Genomic DNA, 23,506 nt, shown 5'->3' with positions numbered 1-23,506 from the left:
TCTTTATCATTCATAGCTAGAATTATTCTCAAGAGCAATCCCTTCTAGCGTTCCCTGTGTTTGGCTCTTGCCTATGCTTATGTTCAAGACCTTTGGATAATATTTTTCCTTCTGCCAGGCTTCCTTGATACCTAAGTTGATGTTTTATGCTACTTATTTCTTGATCTTTTTGAAAAGAACCTCATCAATACTTCTGTACCTCTTCAGTAAAACCTTGCTTTCCTGTGCTTTCCAGTCTAACTTACCTGCTGCCATAGCAATCTAAGAATTATCTAATTATCAGATGACACTTTAAGATTTGTTTTTGTCCAAAAACTGGCTGTGGTTTTGGTTTTATTCACTATCAAGTCCTGAGAGTGACATTATGTTCCTTGATTATAAAAGGTGTCATAAAATTGGTAAGTGTACCATGTCAGCTCAGCCTCAATGGATCTGGATGTGTGCATTAATTATGTTGGTTAATTATGGTTCTCCAAAGAACACCAATTGCCAGGTAACAGGGCAAATAGCAAGGTTTGAAAGTAGACTTGCTTTTTCTCTTTGGTTCACTGACATTCCTTCCACATTACTAAGCTTTCCATGTCACTTAAAAAGTGAGTGTTTTGGCAAAAGCTTTATGAAAGCATGAAACACATGGGCAATATTTATAAAACTGGGATATTTTGCAAGTGCAACATGTTGAGAGATGTTACACAATGCTCAGCCCATAGTGGTTTTTATGAATAGGTGGTCATATCATTCTGTGTTTGGTGATAAAGAATTGGGTTTGTATTTGTTACTGGAAAAGGAGCCGATTTTTGATGTAAGGCAGAAAAAAAAATTGACTAACTTGTATGGAAAAGATTCAAATTGAGTAATGCTGAGCAAAAATGGTAAAACAGTCCTGAAAGCAGCATTGCATTAAATCAGCTGCACTAACATCTTGCTACTTAAGCCTCTTTTTGTTTGCAAAAATACGGTATTTCTTCAGCTAAAGCCCCCATGCAGGAAATGAAGTCAGAAGTGGGCCAGCTATTAGTTCCTTACTTGTTATTGTTTGGTATTCTAGATTTTGGCAGAAATTGCGCATTCTTTGTTTTAATTTTTCACCTCCCCACACTTGACATTTTATATTCTTTAAGTTTACAAGTTTCTTTCCAGCTCATTTTGCGTGAAGTTAGAGGGTTTTGCGTTGTATCAGCTCTTCTAAGCAGGACTTTCCTGAGTCTTGAACATAAAAAAAGGGAATTTAATATTAAAAAATAGTCAAGGTTTCTAGATAAATGAGTTGCGTAACTCAGAATTACAGTTGTCTAACCACAAAACAATGCGTTCTTGTTTACTTGTGGTCATTAATTTAGCTTAAGCATTTCCTGCACTGTATCACAAGGTTGTGTAAATGCAGCTTTGTAGAGTTTTCCTAACTTATATATTTCTTGTAAACAGCAGTTGTAGAAATAGCTTTGAGTCCATAAAAATACAAATTAGATAGCAGGGGGCCAGATGCAGGTCTTTGAGATTGTGCACTGTAGTCAGTGATTTGCTTGTTCTTGAGAAGAAAGGAATCTCAGGATTTGAGGAACATATTTTGGGCCTGTTTGTGTAGGCAACATAACTTCAGCTCTCCACTTCCTGCCCGCTCCTTAAACGCCTCTCTCGATTTCATAAGGTTTGAATAAAAGGTTCAGCAGCCCACAAAGGCTGGCTTTCAATCTGGGGGCACACGCTCCCAAATGATGTTTATTTAGGGTCAGTCTGATGCCCACAGCAGTGTTGGGATAGGTTTGAGCAGTCCAGGCCTCTACTGGGGGTTTCACCCCTCTGTGGGGTTGCTTCCCGAGTACTGAAAAGTGCAAATAAAGATTCCTCTCACCTCCCAAGGGCAGCAGTTCAGAGGTGTTGCCAGGCCCCTCAGGAGAGTTTCAGCTACCCTATTGCCTCTAGGAGGTGGCAATCACAAGGAATCCAGTGCTTATTGCAGCTGGATTTGTGAAGACTCATCTCTTTAGAGCCTTTGGGTTGGAGGGAGCTTTGCATTTCTATACATCTCCCCTGTAGCCAGAAGACACAGCATGGAAACCAAGAAAAATTAATTTGAGCGTGTTAATTTATATGAAAGCATGGCCCAAAAATGCATACAGGGTTTGATGGCTGAGCTATAAAGTTGTTGATAATATTTATCCCTATAAGATTTTAATTTATTTTTATTTAAGTACTGCAAAATTTGCATCCTTGACTGATTTTGTTTTCTTGATACAAGTCCAAACTTGGGAGGAGTCACCATGTGAAGAGGGCTGACAGCCCAGCTCAGTGCTTTAAGGTGAAGGGGCAGTTAAAACTTCTCTCCATATGTAGCCTTTAGTGATGTGTGCTTCCAGGATGTCTGTGTTCAATTTCAGAAAAGAGCTTTGGGGTCTTTGAGGGACAAATCTCAGTAGCATTGAGGTATTTTAATAAATATCACTGTATATTCTGCCAGATAAGATTTTGGTTTGGGCTTTTAACCTTTAGGTGACTGACTTGTGGTCTCTCCTTTGACTCTGTCATACACAGCCTGAGCTCAGATTTGTAATACCTGAGCCATTGTGCATTCTTGAGGAGTGTAGAGCACTTCCCAATGAAACAGTCATGAATCTGTGACTTTGCTGCTTGCTCGTGTAACTTGAAATTCCACTTGTCTATGCCACCTTACCTGTGGTTTGGCAAGAATGCTCAGGTTTTCTGAAAGAGCATATAGCAAACTAAATACAGTATCAGCATGATTTATCCTCCTGTGGTTCAGCTCCTCTTCCACTGTAGAGAAAATTGTTGTAGGTTTTCTGTAGTTATTGAAAATTAATGAGAAATAGATGGTGAAAGAATGTGATTATTGTCAATCTGAATTCCACAGGGATTTGCTACAATTCAGCAAACTTTTCCTAGAAGATTATTTAGTTTGAAAAAGGCATTGGTAATAAAAAGAAATGCCAACAGAAGTGCAGAATTTCCTGTGGAGTTGAATCTTTTTGCCCAGAAGGGGCTTTCTCCTGGTGCCAGCTTAGAGCAGTGTTTTTCTGGGTACATACATCTGCTAAGTCTCAGTCCAAAACTGTTTATATCTGTAGTGCTGCCTCAGTGAAAAAGCAGGTAGGATTTCCCAGGTGGAGTAATTTCACTTAGGAGATTAAAACGAACGTAATTGGTTTGATTTATTTTTGTTTAATACCCTAAAATCAAAATGTTCTTGCTTGTCTTAAGGTAGCTGTCCTCTTTTTTTGCTAAACAGTCCACAATTCTAAATTAAAAGCTAATGAATTCTTCTTAACACCTTATGCAGTCTGCATCTCTTAATGGTGCATGATTGGAGCTGATATGGATGCCAAACTCCTGGCCAAATTTTACCAGTGTAATGTAAACCAGTGAAGGCTTTTATCTTACTGTAAACTGTGTCTAGAAATCCTAATTATACAGCTTGACATTCTTGATTGTGTATGTTTTTGTTTACATGCATGCACATAAATGGAATAATTTAATGCTTTGGCGGCTGTATATAGCAGTTGTGTTTTTTAATATGAGAACTGTTCATAAGAAAAATTCATGTAGACGATGAAAATGTGGACATAAAACCAGCTGTGAAAATAAAACTTGTTCACCTTTACCAGAAGGGTCTAGACTTCTGTTGTGCTTTGATCATCTTACCTAAACAATTACTTCATTTCCTTAGTTTCTTAAAAGCAGAAGAATCTTGATGTTGTGAGTAAACTTGAGTTTGACAAAGTAACTTATATCATTGTATTTTTGTGTTGATACACAAATTGGATTTATTGCCTAGCAAGTGCATGGAAAAAATGGGTGCAAATTTGGTGCACATTTTGTTGTAGTGATACACAGCTCTAGACTGGATGGATGGGTGAATTTTCTTCCTCTGCTCCTGTTCTTTGGGGGGATCCATCCCACTCTCTTAACAAATCTGCTTTGCAATTTCCTCAGTGATGTTACTTGAACAAATTGTTTTGATTCTTGGGTCAGACTGATGAACTTGCCTTCTTCAAATGTTACGTAGATTATGATGGTATCCAAAAATAAACTGGCACCCTTTTTTCCTGTCTTTAAAGCTGTGAATTGAGACATAGGATGTATTCCTGAAAATTGGGTTGTGTGTTATTTTTTACCTTCTTTTTTTTGTTTGTTTTTTTTTAATAACTGAATGCATCAGTGCCTTGCCCCAGTGCTTATGCCTGCACTTATTTACATTTGTTTATCTTATGCTTTTCTTCTTGGCTTTTTAAACTTTTTGTCCTTTGCTACTTAATGCTGGTTTATCCTTCAGTTATCCTTCTCATGAAGTGTTTAAGTGGGTTTACATTTTTCTGTATGTATATCTAAACTGGTGTTTTTCATTTAGAGGGAGTAAAAGATGCAAAAAAGATCCAATTTACTTTTTGCAAATACTCAAGGTAACAGCTGATGTCAAGTGGGCACTGTCAGTAGTCTAACACATTACAAATGTAGTGTACAAGAGTGACCCTCAGTTTTACCATGAAGTGGAAAATGACTGTTCTAAACTGAACAGCCCTCTGCTAGAATTCCTCTATTGCCACACACCTTAGAATCTGGAATGAAAATATAGCAAGAAGCCTGAATTGAGTTTTTATCTGGGGAAGAATTTACATCTAAGGCAATCAGTATATTTTGAAACTGATGAATGCAAAATAGAAGACAGCAGACTTTCAAAATTCTCAGGTTGAGGGAAAAGGAGGTGCCAGGCAGCCTGGGTGTGTGGATTGGCCAAGTGTTACCAGCTCTATGGATGTTAAGGAGCAGAAGAACAGATCTCTAGAAAAGGGTTCACAACATGTGTCATTTAAAAACTGAGGCTGTTGGGTTTTATCTTCTGATAGAGACAGAAATTAAAAGTGAGTGGGTTTTGGATGGAAAAATGAAACTCTTGTTTTGTTCTCCAAATATTCCAATTTCATCCAGGAAGCTGGAGAGTGTAGGGGTGGTTGAATTTTAGAAAAGCAGGAGACTTTGTAGTTCCAAATGGGAGTTTTTTGTCCCTGTCAAATATGTTCCAGAATCTTGTTCAGCATAATGGGCCCAGATACAGGCAGTGTTTCCTTACTGTTGGAAAAGGCCTTGGAGCTCAGTGTTTAACCTGCATTGCAACAGACTTAAACTGGTTTCCTGTATAAAGCTTTGTCTTTGACTTAATCTTGGCTTCTCTCCTTTAACTCCGCATCTGTGAATGACTCATAACAAGCAGGACCATCAGAAAAATATTGTGTACATTTTTATCCAAATCTGTAGGGGTTTTTTCTGATTTTTTTACAGGCTTGCTGCGTTCTCCCCTCCCATGCAATGAATCATGCAGTATCTGTGCTCATACCTGACAAGTGGTTCTGCATTGGGGGAAACTTGAATGCTAAACAAATAGAAAGAATATCCCCAGCCATCAATTTGCTGAGAGCAGAGCTTTTGTATTTGGCAGGTCTCCTCTGTCAGCCCCTGGGGCACTGCTGCTATTATGATTTTCTTTCCTCCTGTAAACAGCAAGTCCTGTTAAATGGATACTCTGGCTTGGGGCAGAGTTGGATCTGTCAGGCACTGGCAGCAAGGGAGGTTCTGAGGCACTCAAAGGCTTTTTTTTTTTGAGCTGTATCATCCAGAGACTCAAAGCAGTCCCACTGCTAAACTTTTTAGAAAAATGCCAAGCTTTACATGTCTAATTTCTCCTGCCCTTCCATGAGTGCTTTGGCCTATTTCCAGATGTGTGACAGCACAGGGACAGCTCACTCAGCTGTCTTGTCCCTTATGGAGTGATTACAGTGGCCACACTGAAGGGAAAGGGCAAAATGCTACGCCCTGGCTCCTTGTCTTCCATATTTTTATTTTAAATACTTCCCTAGGGAACCACAGCCCCCACATTTAGCACAGGTTATGTGCCTGGCAGCTCATGCACTAATAATAATGGGGGTGTCAGCTGAGGCAGGCAAGGTGGAAGAGGGCTGGAAGGGCTTCATCCTGTTCCAGTGGTGTGGTCTCTTCCCATGTGTCAGAGAGGAAGCCTAAAGCAGAGGACAAGTGAGTTGCTGGCATAAATGTTGATAATTTTTATTGCTGTGCAGAGAGGTATTTTATAACAGCAGTATGGTGTGATATGGTGAGCTGGTGAGTTTTTCCTGCAGCTGCTAGACCTGCCCATCTCCAGCTGTCTCCTCCAGAACTGCCTCTCTTTGGGTAGCAGGTCAAGGGAGTTGGGAACATCCAAGCTGTGTCTGAAGTGGGAGAGTGCTCTCAGGGCTGGCTGCACGCTGCTGCTGGCAGGTTTGCACTACAAAGGATTTGCAACAAATTAATACAATGTGATTTTTTTTTTTTTTTTTTTCTGGCCTGCCTATCATTTTGGCTACAGAGTTCCAAATTTTCTGGAAAATTGAAATGCTGAAAGTCCTGTTTGAAGGTAGAGAGGCAATTAACTGACTCCTTGATGAAAATAATAGGAGCTAAACCACATCACCTTTCCTTTACACATCTCACCATAGGTGGTGCTTTTTGGATGTGACTTTGCATCTCTCAAGGAGCTGCTTGGCAAAGAGTGAAGGAAGACTGAGGTCACAGATGCTTTATTTTTGTATATATAGGCAGCAAAGATGTTTTATAAACATGAAAGTCGTAGAATTGTTCTTTTCCCTTTTTATTATTGCCTCCAGTAGTATTTCAAAGATGTTTTTTCCCAGAACTGGGGGAGTTATAGTGCTTGAATGTACTTAATGTAAGGTGTCAATCAGGTTTCACTCATGCTCATAGCAATGGATCTTAACAAAGCTGTCTCATAATTCACTTTTTGATAGGCTCATTTGTAAAAAAGTGGTTATCAGTAGCACAGATGGAAATTTTCTGTCTTAAGAGGACCTATTAATAGGATGTTCAACTTGGCTGTTATTTAGGTGTCAAAAAGCCATCTTCATCCATTGATTAAAATGGAAGAAAAATGTAGCTTGTAATTTAGAACCTGAGGATAATAGTGAATTTATTTGATGAAAAATCATTAAGTCTTTCTTCCTTGGAATTCTCATCTTTTCCTACAACCTGGCAGCTGGGTACACTGCTGCATCAATATTCTCCTTTCACAGTACCATTAAAGTGGTTACAAACTTGAAATGGAAAACCTGTGTTCATTAGAGACTCCTTACACTTTCAGGAAATGATATGTGATGTTGTGCGTTGTTTCGTTTTGTTTTTCTTGTTGACTTCAGTTGAATTTTATTAATTAAGCAATTTCCAAGAAGCCCTCTGCTGATCCCCGAAGCAGGGTTGTTGATTTACTCTGTCAGTCATGGGAATGAAGGCTTCAGCAGGGCTTTGAAAATCTGTTTGGAAGCATCAGCTGGCATATCTTCTGTAGGAAACAGCACAAGTCCTTGAGTGCATCTGAAGGGTGATGTAGGAGACTTCCAGGAATATTTTACCCAGTTGGAGAGATGATGGAGCATTTGTGGCTCTAACAGTGAACAAGTGGCAGCCAGCAGAGCAATTTTAATCAGGTAACACAGTGCCGACAGCTACTCAGTTTCCTTGGCTGTGTTCAGGAGTGGCTGGCAGGAAGCAGAGCAGTCACTTCAATATCTTCATTAAACTCCTGAATCCCATGCCATGCACTCACTGTGCTCCACATCCCACCAGGCAGCTGTGGGGAGGAGCTGCACCCTTGGAAAGGAGAGATTCCACCAAGGAAAAAGGGGCTCCTGAGAAACCCCAGCTTCACAGCCTGCCTTCAAGCTGTGACTTGTCTCTAAAAATAAATAAACAAGCTGACTTATTTCTGTGCAGAGTCTTGGCAAGACAGCTTTTCCTCTAGGGATAAATTTGTTCTGCAAAATTAGAAAAATCTGTTCGATATCTTAAATTTATGGTTGTTATGTAGTAAATTATTGGTTGTAGATAGAGTTTTGTAGTTATGCAACTTGAAAAATATTGATGGTGGAATGGACAAGGCAAGTTGCTTTCAATATAACCCAGTTATTTTCCCCTTTTTTTCTCCTTTCTATTTGTTTTTTCCCCTTATCTTTCAGTCACTAAATCTGTCAGGTCCCTACAAGTACTATGAGGAAATCTCTGGGAATATTTGTTGAAAATCAATGTCTTTTTGGTCCTCAGAGTACGTGTGTTGGTTGTTTTTCTTTGCATTCTTTCCTGGCAATGCATGCAGAGCTAGTGGAAGCAAGTGTAGTTTATTTTAAGCTTTATCTTTTTCTCTGTGTTGCTGTTCCCTTTATTAATCACAAATGATGGATGGGTGAAACTTTCTGAGTTTTGGCTGTTGAGCTGGTTTTAGTTTTTTTTGCCAACAATCCTAATTTTAGTATCAGTGATTTAATTTTAAAGTAGTATTCAGGGGAGTCGAAAAGTTAATATTCTTATAAGTGAATATGACTAATATTAGGGGGAGAATGAAGATGATGGGTGTGTCACCTGTCTGTGTTTACAGTCACATTCTGGTGATGCTGGCCTTGATCCAGGGAGCCTCCTCCAGCTGGCAAAGGGTCCAGCAGGAGCCCGTGGAGCCTGGATGGCCAAGGGGGCTCAGTGACCCTGTATTTCAGCACCCCAGCCTCAGCCTGCTTTGTTCCCAGCACTGGTTTGGTCTGTCAGGGGCTGGAGCACAGCTGGCCTCTCTGTGGATAGCTCAGCAGTTGTGTATTGAGTTCCTGCTAACAGGAGGAGATACACTGGAACCCACCCAAAACTGCCCAGATATTTGACAGGCTACTTATTGTCATTTACTGAGCATGCTGAAATTCTTCCAGCTCATCCTTGGCTGCCCTAACAGAGGTATTTTGAGTTTATACCATGAATGGTTTTGTTTGGACTTATAAAATGTTTTCTCTGACTTCTTAATAAAAGGTGACACTTTCACCCTCAGTCCAAGAGTCCTTTTGTCACAAAATATGTAGATTGTGGATAGTTTCTGTAATATATCAGATACCATGTAGGTCCTGACTTTGTCATTACCTTTTTGTCAGAATGCAGTTTTTTTCTCTTTTGTTTATTCTCTTTTGAATATTCCGGTAATTTCTCAAGAATTTTGGAGCTTTTCTCCCTTTGCTCAGTCTCCTTTGCTGGTACTGTCACTTGACTCTGGCCTGTCTATAGTGAGCATCCTCAAAACCTGAAGATTGCTCTCTATAAGTTTAAGAAAATTTGAATATCTGATTTTCATTCATTAACTCTGGAAAACTCCATGACGCCATGTAAGACTCCAAAATAGTGAGATTGCAATGTGTAACAGGTTACTTTATGAAGTTTATTATAATTAATAAAGTCAAAGGGATACATAACCTTATTGGAAAGACAGTTAACAGTCTCAAATATTTAGATTTTTTGTTCAGATTTCTTGCTTGTTTCAGCCTTGTTACTTCTCTTGCCAGACTGTATATTTTAGTTGAGTTGTCTCTGAGGCTTCTTAGTTCCTAAGCTGAAAACTGGAAGTGAGACTGGCTTTGCAATTACAAGAAAAATGGAAAATTGTTTTGTTTGGATCTCAGCAAATTCAATTTAAGGTCAGATTTTTTTCTTTAACAATGTACGCTCTATCTTTTTATTCCTAAAGGCATATTTTCAGCAATTTGGCTTAACTCTGTGGTCATGGGGGTGGAATTCTTTATCTTGGCTTGATATAAGCAAGCTTTCAGAGCATGTGTGGGTTAGTGTCTGACTTGGTGCACAGGAAAACACAATCTCTTTATCAGGTGGTTCTGGTTCAATGAAAGAAGTTTTTGGTTGGGTTTTTTTTTGTTTATGACAGCAGCTTGGTAACTTTGGAGAAATAGCTCAGGCTTTCAATAAATAACTGTCAATTCCATTTAAGAAGTTTGGAGTTAATAAAAATCAACACTGTTATGTAGCTAGCATGTTTCCATGGCAGTTTGAGAAAAAAACTCAGACCTAAATAACATGAGGAATCTCTTGATGTAAATGTTATGAAATATTTCTAATTCAGTGGAAAAGAAAGGTAAAGGAGAATTGAGCACGTACCTTTGGGTATGTTATTCTACAGCTTCTTGAAATCCTGTTAAGTTGATTTGTTTTGATGCAATGAAAGTAATATCTAGTTATCTGTTGTGTTAAAGAGTATTTTGATGCAAGGAATGTTTTTTTTTCATCATAGTTGAGACCCAAGGAGCAGGACATGCTTTTTTGTTCTCTTAAAAATGCAGTCTTTGAATGCAGACAGAGGAGGAAGTTTGGACATTAATCAACATAAAGGCCAAGTCACCAACTCAGTCACAGTCAGCTACCCTGAGTTTTTGATAACTTCAAGAGTTTGGAAAATAAGGCACAAAACTTGTGTGAGATCAGCAAAATTACGGTAATTCATTTAAAGACTTGATTTAATCAGTGTTTCTTGGGTTCCCTTCCTGTAAAATATGACCTGTATTGTAATAACTTTTTTAATAACTAAAATAACATTTGAAGTGAGAGCTCAAATTCATTTTTTCCATGTGAACCTAGAAATTACAATTGGGCCTTTTATGATTTGGTGATTAAGTAGACAAATGGAGCACTTCTTGGGTACCATAACAGTTAACACCTGTTTCAACTGTTTCATATTTGTATTGGATGGAACCTCAGCAATCCAATATGTCTTGAAAAGCAAAAATCTTATATAAAATATTTCATGGTATGGAAGAAATTACAATAAACAGAGTATAGCTTAAAATATAAAATGCTTGTTATGCACATTTACATAGGTTTCATCTGTATTTCTGAAACCAATGTAGCCACCTTGTGTAAAAGTAATCCTAGTTTTTGGAGCGTTGGTTAAGTGATTATTCAGTACCATAAAGTAAATACTGTTTTCTAAGAAAACAGTATTTCCTGTGTTGGAAGAATTGGAACAGTGTGTCAGTCAGAAGTCAGGTACAACTGGATTAATTAGCATTTGGTTTTTGATTTCTCTGAAACCTGTGCTGGGGACAGGGACCACTGGCAGAAGGGTGGAGTGGTTTCCTCTGGCACATGCCAGGCAGTAATGTCACTTCTTTATGTTGTTTGTAACTGGTTTTTTGAATTCAGTAATTCCAGAAAATGTGAAACTTTGTTCATTAAAATCTAAAAGCTTATTTCAAATTTAGTAGAGATGGGCTCTGTTGTACCTTCCATGCAGCACAGGTACAGCACTGCTGGCCCCCTCAGCCTCCCACAAAAGGCTTGTTGTCTGTGGTGTTTGGGAACTTGAAAACTTCCTGCTTTTTTGAATAAAGCTTGGTTTGGAAATCTCATTATTATTATTAAGATTACAAAAATAATTTGTCAGAGTGCATTGTCAGATGTAAATATCTTGAGCTTCTTAATATGATATTTCAAAGCTGAAGTTTATTTTGAGAGTCAGGGTTAATACTCTCAAGATTTGTTTAGAAAATACGATCTTGGGATGTGATGACCTAGGAGACTTTTTTCCTAAACACGGATTCAAGTTTGCTTTTATCTCAGTTTATCTGATTTGAGGTAAACCTCAATGCCTGACTAAATTGCATCTGCTTGTAGAGAGCACTGTAAATTATTTGCATTTTAATGGCTTCTGCATAAATTTCCTAACTCTGGAATGCTTCTCTTGCTCATTTCCCTGCAAAAGATGCTGGGTTTGTCTTGCTGTAACAAAATCTGTTTAGCTTTTCAATTATAAGAGAAATGGGTAAATTTGCCCTGGGTTTTGGCTATTCCTACTCTTTTCAGAATTTTCAAGACTGCCTTTACCTATTTTAGAGAGCAGAAAGGCTTCAAGATAATTTCACATGAATCATAAACATTTCAGACACATGTTGGAAGCTGTCTTAAATATAGGTACTTAGTTTGGGAGTAAACATACATGCAAATGTAGGTAATGGTGGGTAGCATCACAAAATTCATAAACACATAGAATTTAAATTTCTTTAGCTTTAATTGCTCCTCATAAAAAACAGAGGAAATTTAGGAAGTATAATGAAAGAATAAGTAGATAATTGGTACAAAGAGCTATATAATATGAGGAGGGAGGGAAAAGGGAGATAATAGCTGGAAAATAGCTAACCACAAAAGAAACATAATACATTGATTCATGTAGTTTGTCTTCAACTTTTTAGGCTTTTTTTCTCTCTTTTATAGTGAACTATATCGTTCTAAGTGTAACAGAATATTTTAAGCCACAATTCTGAGCATCTTTTCCTTATTAATTCAGTGCATAATGGAGATGGTAATGACTAGATCACCTTAACATAGAAAAATGGGGTATGATCAGAGGCATACCTCTTCCTGGATTAAAGAATGCTTGGACGTGAAGTGACAAAATTCTAACAGATTGCAATATCTCTTAACATGTGAAGAAGTATTCTAAGGTACAGACCTTCAACTTCAATGTCTTTCCAAAAACCACTATACAGTCTGCCCTGCCTTTTCACAGCTATCAGAGGACCTGACAAATGGGTTATCATAAAGCATCTTATGTGCTGAAGAGCTCTAATGAAAGACCCTATCTTTAACATGTTGTAACAACTAAACCTACCAGTTACTAACTAAAGGTTTTTATAAAGTACCATTTGCTCCAACTTTCCTATTGTCTCTACTGCTATGGGATTTTTCTCTGTGAACCCGTTTTGGGATGTTTTCATTCCTTCTTCTTTCCCACTTTGTCCATGCTTGTTGGATTCTATCTGTTGTGCCATCAGTTGTTGGTGGGGCCAAGCAGTAAATCAGGTCACCAGAATGATTCATATTAAAAATAAACCTACAATAAAAAGCTTGGAATCCACTTTGTCAGCATTCTACTTAATGCCCTGCAGAGCATCACTGCTATTATCTTAAACCATCTCTTGTTTGTATTCAGTTTGGAAATTATGCATTTTGCAGCTGGAACAAAATCTGTCTATTCTCAAAACTGCAGCTTCAGCCACACATCTGTTACGTTCTCATCTCCAATTTATCTTGTTCCCTCCGATTAAAGGCATGTTGGTCCCATGTTCCACTTGAAATAGAGTGGTGGTGCTCCTTACTTCCCAAAAGAATTTCCTATCTATTCCTGAGTGAATGGAAGACATGGCAAGCAACGTGCACCTATCAAGGGGCTGCTTCAAGGAAGTTGTGTTTTTCTGCTCGGATCAATAGCTTGTAAATCTGGAAAACAAAGCTTGTGCATTTGTTTTCTCTGCTTCCAGAAAACCTTGTTCTGCTCTTCTCATACAGCCACCTATGGATTTTGAAGATGGGGAGGGCTTTTTTTCTCAGACTTGTGGAACTGGGGAGTCTGGAATTGCTCTACAGCAAGATGAATGCTTGACAGGCTTCATTTGCTGCCTCTGTTCTCGCTGCACTGGAGTTGAATCATGAACTTCTGAACTGTATGTGATAAAACTTGCTAGTGAGCTCTTCTCTGTGGTATTTAAGTGTTGTTATTGAGATTTTGAGACGTTTATGTCAAATGTAGTGGCACTTCTTCTGCTGGGGTAGAAGTCATCTCATGCCTCCAGCCTATATATGCATTTGCTATGACATTGCATTAGCTGAGTTAACAGTTCCTTAAGCGTTTGGAATTGATTGTGTAATTGGAGGGGGGCAGAACTAAGTAGTTGAAACATAGCTTTGAAGCCAGGGTGATGGGGTGAGCTCGAGGGGCCTGTTTTATACATGAGAAATACAAAGTTGCTTCAGTAATTCTGTACCTTTCAGGAAAGTCTTTTCTACCCTTGGAGTTCTTTTTGAAGGCACCCCTTTCTCCAGGGAAAAGGAAATTATCCCTCTTTGTAATCAGTTTGAGCTACTGTGTTTTGAACTGGTTGCTAGTTCAACACAGATAAACTACAACACAAGCTATGTGCAAGCAGTTGTATCATTTTAAGTGTGATAATTTTCATTAACTAAACTTGCAGTTATGGGTTTAAATACAAGTGGAAGATAATCCAGGTCGTGGTCTTGAGATCAGCTGAGTAATGTGATAGTTGATACAGCAAGTCTTGTGCTCTCCTAGCTTTCTTTTGATCCTGCTGTTGGTAGAATTGCAGGGTAAAGTATGCAGTGTGACTAAATGGCTACACTTAGACCATGTGGATTTTGTAACTAAAATCCCTATCAGTGTGTTAGAGCTCGAGTACCCAAATAGGAAGGGTTCAGACTCTGTCTTGGCAAGAGACTTGTAAAAGGTTAATCTGGGTATTACTCAGCTGTTGACAAATGTTTATTGCATGAGAAAAAATACCTGGAATTGTTATTTTACAGTAGTGTGTACTCACAGAGAATTTCTATATGTAAGCCTGCAAATTGTCCCCTGTGTGTTTAGTAACCAGATCTTACTTTTGTTTTGCAGCTGCTGCAGAGGGCAAAGGGAAAAGTGGGGAAGACTTTTTTCAGAAGGTAAGAAAGATAGTTCTATAACAGTACCTGACTAGAGGAAAAAAAATATATACCAATTCCTCATTCATGTGATCAACTAATTAAACTTCATGTGCAGTTTCCACCATATTGATCAATTTTTTAAAAATTTTGTCATTTAAAGTGTCTCCTTGCTACCAGCCCTGCAGGGAATGAGATGAGAAATAGGTTTTTTGGTATATGCTCCTGTCATCCATGCACAAAAACAATTTAACAGTTCTAACAGTTCTTTAACTGAAGATGTTAAAATATGTATGATGAACATTTGTTATGCTTAATTGTTAACCCAGAAGATGCTGTGAGGTCATCTTAAGGATATTGCCTGTGGATAAATGCTGGATCCTGTTATTAAAATACTGACTTGCAGCTTACTGTGATATTGTTGAAAGCATAAATATTTGGTTGAGAAATGCAATGGGCTTTTAAGAAAGAGATGCACAATCCACAAAATGATTCAACAAAGTTTGTGGTTGGACAGAGGCACGGAAGGACTGGAAAAAGGAGTCCTGCAGCAACTAAACTACAAAGACAAACATGGTCAAGAGTAATGACTTGCAAATTATTTTCACAAAGCAGCATAGTATTGTTTGGTTTTTTTAATATTTTAGGTTTTTTTCAAGAATAGTGTGAAGAACATTATTTGAGTTATATTAATGAAAATCTGCACGCTGCAGGCTAAGAAAAATGATGAGCTGTTTTGTCTTTAGTACAGAGAAGACAGTGCAAACTTTGCTGTATGCTGAAATGCCTTGACGCTCCTTCTTGACTTGTTCATTGAAGTAATTTGCTGTATTTTAGTGTAATTTAAAGTGGTTGTTCCAGAAAGGAAGATGTGAAAGGGTAGCATGTGACTGTGGGATGCCTTGATAAAGGCTGGTGAGGAGGAGTATATATCCTGCCAAAATGTTTGGGTTTTCAGATTTATGTTTCTCTTAACTCACAGTGAGAGTTATTTTTCCAAATGTGGTGCTTAACTGTCTGATACTAGTGTGCACAGAGGAGAATGTGTCAATAGTGCCTTCTTAGGATTTTATCAAAATACTTTGAGTTTTTTTACTTACTGGAACAAAGCTAAGCCATAGTAGCTTATGCTATATTCTCCACATTATTCATTTTACCACAGTGTAATCTGCTCATAATTCTTAAAGATGTGGATAAAATATTTCTTCTTGAGTGGCTTATCTGTTTGACTTGTGTATTTGATTGCTTGATTATTTACTGTAGGTGTGTTGTACCTTACAGTTATGTCATCACTAGTGTAGTAGTAGAAAATACTGTGTTGAATTAAATAGGAAAGCAAAATATGCTAAACTTTAGGTATGTCGATGAGTGCACTCCTTATCCACACTGATGATACAGTGGCTATCCTGGCATTTAGATCTTGCAGTTGTGCATAGTTATTATCTAGGCACAGTGTGGGTGCTGCAATAGGTTAAAGCTGCTTCATTTTAACTAACATTTTTCTTAAAATATCAACTCCAGAGTGTAGATTTCTGAAGTTTCTAAGCATGCACACACAATACTACAGCTAATAAAACCAGATGGAAACTACCTCCTTTGAGGTCTCTTTTGTTGGAAGAAATCTTTGGACGGTTGCTCATGGCTTACTCACCGTCTCTGTCTGTGCAATTTCCTCTAATCAGAGTTACATTTTTCCTCTCTCATGTGAAATGAATAAGGCAGAGTATGTGGAGGTAAAATGAAGACTCATTTCATGTGTTCCAGGTTGGTGTAGTGAGGAATAAAGTGATTTGTGGCATTAGAAATACATTGCAACCTAAGGCAGCAGGACGCTTGTAGAAACTCGGTATGAACTCCAAGCTGCAGCAAAGGCATTTTTAAAAGCAGTTCAGATAATGAGACTTAAGGACATTATTGGCAGGATTTTGAGTGGAACAGGGAGGGAGAAGTGCATCCTTGAAAGGCCACACCTAGCACTTGAGGGCGTTATTTGCATAAATAATGGCATGTTTGGTGTATTCTGTTGAATTGCCCTCCATGTGCTGAGCTTGGCTGGAAGTGGTGTGTGAGGTGGAAGAAGCTTTCATAGGAATGCTGAAGTGGCAAATGACAAGGCAAAAATTCAGGAAGGTGATTCTGTATGTCAAGGCATGCAGACCAAGAGGGAGGAGAGAGGAGGCTGTGCCTGAGGGGGTGGCAGTGACTCTGCCTGCATTGTTAAGCTGCAGAGAGGCTTTTAAAGAAAGTTAATACAAGGGTTTGGTGCTAAGCAGTCTTTTGCTGGTCTTCAAACATGTGAGAAAGCAGTATTACTTGGATTTTCATAACCGAGCAGAATCTCAGTGGATGTGAACTGTTCCTACCAACCTTCAACTACTAGTTTAATAACAATTTACATGTTAAAGTGCATTATTTCACTGAGCATTTTAGCAGAAACAAGCACATGTAATGCAGTTGCTTGTGGAGTTACCAAATAACCCCCAATTCTTGGTGAAATTCAGGTAATATTTCTGCCCTGTCATGGCAGGAGCATCAGGTGAAGAAGTGCCCCTTGCTCTGGTCCTGAGTTCAGTGAAAAGTAGATAAATGTCTTCTGGTAGTGTAATTTTTTTAAGTCTGAGGACTTTATCATACTTTCTTCCAATATTTCTTAAGTTGTAGTACTGCTTCAGATGAGGGAAAACCTTATACCATCTAATGAGGATTTTTCAAAACCACTGGGAGCTACTAATAATTTAGCAAGAAATAAGTAAATAACGGCATAGTTTTCTCTGTAGAGCTCTTGGATCTGCAGTTCAGTAACAGGTAATCCTAAATCAACATGGATGGCTCTGCTGTTGTTTTACATACTATTTATGTAAAAGATCCTTGTGGGCCTTGCTCTCTAAATTGTTTTTCTTATTTATTTTGTGAGAGAAACACATGATATGAAGTTTTTACATGTCCTTGATCCAAAGCCCATTTTCAGTGGATTTTTTCCACCAAGTTCCACAACATCTGGTTCAAAGGAAGCAAGGCCCTTTCCCTTGCATCTCAAAGGAAGCAAGGCCCTTTCCCCAGCAAAGCCAGGACTTTGTTCCAGGGAGGAGATAATTTATATAGCCCTATAGAGATGTGTGGCACTCATACAAAATGTAAGAAGGTGATTCTATGTCTTGAAGGGTTCATAATCCAAAACAGGTGAGGGTGGGCCCTGTGGACAGAGCATGCATCATTTTGGTTTGCTTTTAGCTCTGTCATCATCAAGCTGGTTTCTTTTCTTCTTCAAAAACACTTGGGAATCTTATTGCTGATGGTAATCTTTCATTCTGAAACTTCTCTGGACAGGAGTGTACCTGTAGCCTCCTCAAGGGCCTGTGAGCAGTAGGGTGGGTGATAGGTGAAGACTGGTTTTAGTGGAATTTGGGTGGAGTCCTTGGGCTCACATGCAGAAGGTGGTGACTGGAAATGATGCACTCATGGTGCTCTGCACAGGTCACATCCAAGCTCTTTATTTCAGTATTACTCAGTGTGTACATCTTAGTCATGAGCTGTGGGATTACACCTGGAGGGGCTCCTCAGATCTGGCTTTCCTGGCTTTGAGAGTTCATTTGCAGGGCTTGGTTTTGTGGGCAGCACAAAATACTACCAGCCAGCTGTAACTTGTGTGTTTTACTCATCCTGAGTATTTGACATTCTTTTATATTTTGGGTTTCTTCTGTACCTTTTTTAAGCAAACAGAAGTGATGTTTGCATGCATTTGCCTACTTGCAGATACTTAGGGGGTTTTAAGGTATCTCTGGATTTAGGCAAAAAGTGTATTTAAATGCTGTGTTTCTCTTGACTGCAGACTCTGTTATTCCCTGAGGGAGACATAAGTGTGCTTGGAGTTGTCAAGTTGCAACTGGGCAAATGTTTCATGTGTGTACCAAAATCCTAATTATTAGGACCTTAGGAGTGTCATGGAAGACTAGTGGTTTCTTTTCATTTTCCTTCCTGTGCTTACCTGTAGCATGTTTAAGTAGCTTCTAATTTTATTAAATAGCACCATAGAAGTTACTGAGGCCATTTTAGAAGCATGATGTGAGGAAACCATCCTTTAAAAACAGGTGATCTTTCAGTCCAGGTATTTGGAAACAGTAGTCGGAAGAGACTAAAAAAGAAAACAAATAAACAAATGCCCAACCAAAGCCAAAAAATAAACCACCTGTGCTTATTTGAAGATTTGAAAAATAGCTATATCTAACTGCATCATATTTCTGTTAAAGCCTTCTATGATTATGCATTTTTATTTATTTAGGAGGCTCCGGCAGCAAAGGCATCAAGGAAACTTCCTCAAGCCCTGTTTGCTTATCTAAGACAGTAAAAGAGCTTGGTTTGCAACATCCTGTGCTTTCTCTTGTACCTCTGAAAAATATTTATGTTGGTCTGGGACAAACCTTCTAACTCTTAAAATATTCTTATCTATTAATACAATGTTGATGTATGTATTTCTAAGCATAGGCAGTATATCCTGATACAGATAAATTTAATTTTGTGTTTGCAGTAGGTCAGGCTGGAAGTGGATCAGTCTCACTTTTTAATCTCTGAATGTGAAGCATATCTAGAGCTTCAAATGCAAGTGGCTTAGGGCATTTTCAGGCATTAAAAATATTAATCATTGACCTGAGACTAAGATGTCTCATGCTAATTATTATCCATGTTCAGGACTAACTTCTGAAGGGCTTTTTGTGTGTCTTCAGCCATGACTATTCCCGAGCTGCCTATTTATAACTGTAGTTCCCCAGGGTTGTGTTTCCATTTCTGATGGCAGCACTCAGCTCTGTTTCTTGCAGTGTTATTTATCTGTGGTGAGACCTCGTGAGCTGGTGCTGATCAGACATTATCTTGGGTCTTGTCTCTGTTTCAACCACAGCAGCAGCTTGAAGCTGCAGGAACTGGTTCCACACATTCCACTTTTTCTGGGTAGAAATCAGGATCTGCACTAGCATTAAAATAACCTCTTGATGTAGAACTTGGCTCATAGCATGTGACAAGGATATATTAAGGCCATACATTTCCAGAGTTGGCTTCAAGTGCCGGGCTGGGATGGGAGTGCTGGCATCAAATTTACACTGAGCTTCCTCTCCTTCAGCTAACTGGGAAGAGGCAGTGACTGCTTGGAGAGGGCAGTGTGGATTAGAGGGCTGAAAGAATGTCAGTGCAAGTTAACATTTGCAGGAAATTTTGGGATTGAGACATTTGTCTCCCTTCTGGCAAAACCCCACCCAGTGGAAAGGAGACTATTTAGGTTGGATCATGTTCTCTAAAAAGGTAAATCAAGAATGCTTACTTAACTTTTTGCTTAGTTCAGGCAGGGCTGAGTGGTGGGAAGGCTTCATTTTTGTGGAAAATGGCACTCATCCCATCTGTAGTATAGTGACCATTCTGCTGAGGCAATGGAGTAATTCCAAGGATTTTTGGGTTTTATTCATTTCATCTCCAGTTTCTCCTGTGCTGCTTCTGATATAATGGGCACTATCTTGAGATTTTACCTGTAATATGAAGTCTTAGTTGATAAAGTTCAACTTTATACCAGTTTATTGCTATATTTTATATTTCGTGCAAGATCTCTTGCATTGTAAAGCAGTAGAGAAGGAGTGGTTTGTCACCACCATCTCAATTGAGGGGCTCAGTGCTTTTCATTCTGAGAGTTAAACCCTCCCTCAGAATAGAGAAGGGATTGCCTTCTCAGAAGTGTTTGTGCTTTTACCTTGGGGGGAAAAGAAAATAATATAAAGGAGACAAGTATGAGAATGATAAAACTCAAGAACGTACACTGGGTTTCTGGCTTGTAAGGAGGAGAATTGCTGATTTTGGTTTCATATTGGATGCATATTGGTGTTTTGAAGAGTGTTCTGTGGGGCTTCATTTTTCAGTGATACTTTTCTTAGAATTTTTGACATTATTTGTGTAATTCATTAATGCTGTACAGACAGAAACTTCTATAGATAATTTTTTTGCATGCTTAAATGTTTTCCTTGGTTTTGACTATGCTTTGTCATGTATTTAAAACAAAAGTGTTACCTGTGACCCTTGACTAGTATTTCCATTGAGAGTAAAAAAAACCATTTATATCAAGTGAAGAACTCCAGTGTTTCTCCATAGATAAGGGCATTTGACTGATTTTTACTCTCAACTTTATTTGCTGTATTTGTAAATTAAGTACAAATTTCTGTAAACATTTTTGTTGCAGAAGGTTCACTTAATGCAATTTTTGGATGCAGCAACAATACTACAATATTTGCTTAAACATGACCCTTGTTTTAAGAATCATCTTATTTTCAGGTGAACTGAAGGTTAAAAAAAAAAGTTGCAGTGTGTTTGTGCATACATGCATTCGTTCTCATCCTTTCTAGGCTAAAAATCCCTTACTGGAAATGGAATCAATAAAAACTCCAGAGCCATATCCATATAGGCAGCTTTGCCAATTCCATCTTTAGTGATTTAGAGCTTTTATGTACAGTCTGAAAGTTTCATTTGTAAAACTGATGTCTTTGACTCTGCTGCCTTTATTGCTTTTATACATAATCTGTTCATTAGTTTTAGTGTTGAGTATAAAATTTTGATGCACATTGACAAAACCTGTACTATGAATAAATACAGTGCCTATGATGTTAACCTTGAGTCTAATTTTAGCTTCAGGACCTCTTCATCCTGCACATGCTTGCCTTAGTTCTTGGTAAGTTCTTTAGGAATAGCTGTGAATGCTTTGTGAAGATGGTGAATTTGTTAGAGCCACTATGGGCTAGGATTAGACTATAGCAACAAACAAGGTGTGTGCTGCCCCGGGGAAGCCTCAAAGTCTGCACAGAAGTGTCGGCCCTGAGAAGTTGTAGGGAAGTGGTGTTGGTGCTTTGCTGAGCTTGCCATGGCACTGTGTAGCAGTATGTAGGTGGGGAAGCAGGCAAATTTTCCTTCTGCTCCCTTTTTATATGTCAATCAGAAGCACATTATTTTAGCATTTAATAAAAACTTGAAATAAAAATCAGTTTAACAGAGATGGACAAGTGAGTAGGTGAAGATCAATTTCCTGCAGTATTGAAGCAAATGACTTGCAGTGGAAACATGAACAAAAACATATGGGAGTATTGGTGCTTATCCATGCTGCTATTCCAGAGAGTAATGTCTAAAATAATTTACATATTACCTTTTTCCAAGACAAGTCAAACTAGGGAAGAAGGACTAGCTAAGCAATGACCTTTTCTGAAAATGTGTCTGAGTTTCTGACAGTTGGGCTGTAAAATGGGAAGATGAGGAGCCCTGCCCTTGAAGACACCCAGGCACTCATGTCCCTGTGTGTGGGAGGGCTCTGTTGTCCCTCTGTTGTTGCTCCTTTCTGTACAGACACACAAGTGGAGCTTGATCCTTGTCCTCCCTGTGCATCCTTTGGTTGTGCATTTTAAACAGATGGCACTTACCATGTGTGCTGTCAGTACTGACAGTCTGAAGTCAAAGCATTTTCTGTATTTTACAGTTTTAATTCTAGTTATCTGCAAAGGGAATGGATTTTTTTGCCACACAGGAGCATAAAATGGAAAGTCTGGACAGTGTAGTTTGGAATGTAGGGCACCTGGGGCCATGCACCACTGCTGCTTCTCAGGAGCAGCCCCTCATCCTTTCCTGCAGAATTAGTGCTTACACAGTGGGGTCAGGCTGTACTGTCCAACTTTGGGTAGCAGCTGTGACAAACTGTGAATTCTTGATTGGAATTTCTTATGTAGATCACCTCAGGGGGAAACCAACCACAACAGGGCTTGGGATGTGAATCCAATTGCTGTACCCAAAATGTTGGCCAGACTTCCACAAGAGCTGTGTACTTGAACCAGGCTTTGGGCTAAGTTTTGTAATCTCTTTTTTAACTCCTTATATTCCTCAAATGGCCTCACCAAACCAGTAGTCCTTGATGCTGCCCTGCTGATGTGCTCTGGCAATGCAAGTGCTTTCTCTGGCCTCACCAGTTTTGGAGTTTGAATTCCCAATGAGGAACTTCACACAACCCTCATTTGAATCTTCTTCTTCCTTCCCAATCCTTGTTCTTGCCTTGCTTTCTCCTCCCCCCAAACCAAAACAACAACAAACCATTAAATATAATAATGCTGGTTCCAACTACACCCATTGCTGTGTTCTTGCTGCCAAAAGTCGTGTTCAGAGATTAGTCATCCTCTCAGATTGTGCTGCATCCTCTTATGCATTGCAAGAGGAAGAACTAAAGATCACCCCATGCAGAATTTCACTTGTCTGCTGTGACTTTTCAGGTCTTGTCCTATGGAAATATATTTTCCTTTCATTTTCATATAAGTTATATTCCATTATTCAAATAAACCATAAGAATAACCTTGTTTATATGGCTGTAAATGCATACAAACTGAGGGGACTAAGACAACTTTTCTGAAAGCTGAAGATGCAAGATGAACATTTAAAATCTGTAGAACCAGGTATTCAGAGACTAGGCATAACATCTTTGTGTTATTGTAAACTGATATTGTCTGAGTGACTTTCCCATATGTTATTGAAGTCCAAACTGATTTGAATTTGTTCTTTTCCTCACTTGCATGGAAAAAGAATCTCATTTAAGTGGGGAAGGAATTCAGACTGGGAAACTATAGAAACCCACTAGTAGATGTAGATTCCTGTCTGACCCAATTTTCCTTTTGCTGTGATTAATACCTGAGGTAGAAGAAGCCAAGATGCCCAAATCCCAAAGGTGGGAAGGTCAGAAATAAGTATCTTACCAACACTAACTATACAGAATAATACTTTGATTTAATGTGCCTGCTTTAAATAAAGAAAGGTCTTTTATATATGTTGTTCTTGTTCATCCACTGTGCGTAAAATACTTCTTTTGAATTCTGAAATACCTGTGGGCTTTGGGGGAGTTTTGTTTGGTTGGTTTTGTTGCATTCAGGACATTCCAGTTTTCATCCAAAATCAGCTAAACAAAAAATACAGAGAAAGGAAAAATTATTTCTTACTGTCTTAATGTAAAAACTCCCCAAAGTACTTAAACTATAAACTTTTCAAGATGGAACACAAGAAAGCCAAATGCTTGTCTTCCAGCTGCCTCACAGTTAGACTTTTTTTTTTTTCTTGAAGGCCCAATGATTTGCAACTGGAGCCAATTTTTTCAGGGTCAGAGTACAGTCTGATTTGTTTTGTTGGTGTC

At 38.6% G+C, this 23,506-nt stretch overlaps 1 protein-coding gene across 2 annotated transcripts in view; it reads left to right on the top strand.

The window, feature by feature from the left end:
- BICC1 (BicC family RNA binding protein 1) overlaps positions 1–23,506 on the top strand; it is an 89,521-nt gene that overhangs the window by 18,536 nt on the left and 47,479 nt on the right. For both annotated transcript variants that reach the window (XM_030275818.4, XM_072930966.1), the window contains exon 2: positions 14,297–14,343. In XM_030275818.4, the coding sequence (XP_030131678.1) occupies positions 14,297–14,343 (47 nt within the window). The remainder of the gene's footprint in view (positions 1–14,296; positions 14,344–23,506) is intronic.

The sequence above is a fragment of the Taeniopygia guttata genome, chromosome 6 (assembly GCF_048771995.1).
Source record: "Taeniopygia guttata chromosome 6, bTaeGut7.mat, whole genome shotgun sequence".
Classification (NCBI taxonomy): domain Eukaryota; kingdom Metazoa; phylum Chordata; class Aves; order Passeriformes; family Estrildidae; genus Taeniopygia; species Taeniopygia guttata.
This window is presented reverse-complemented; position numbering and strand designations above follow the sequence as displayed.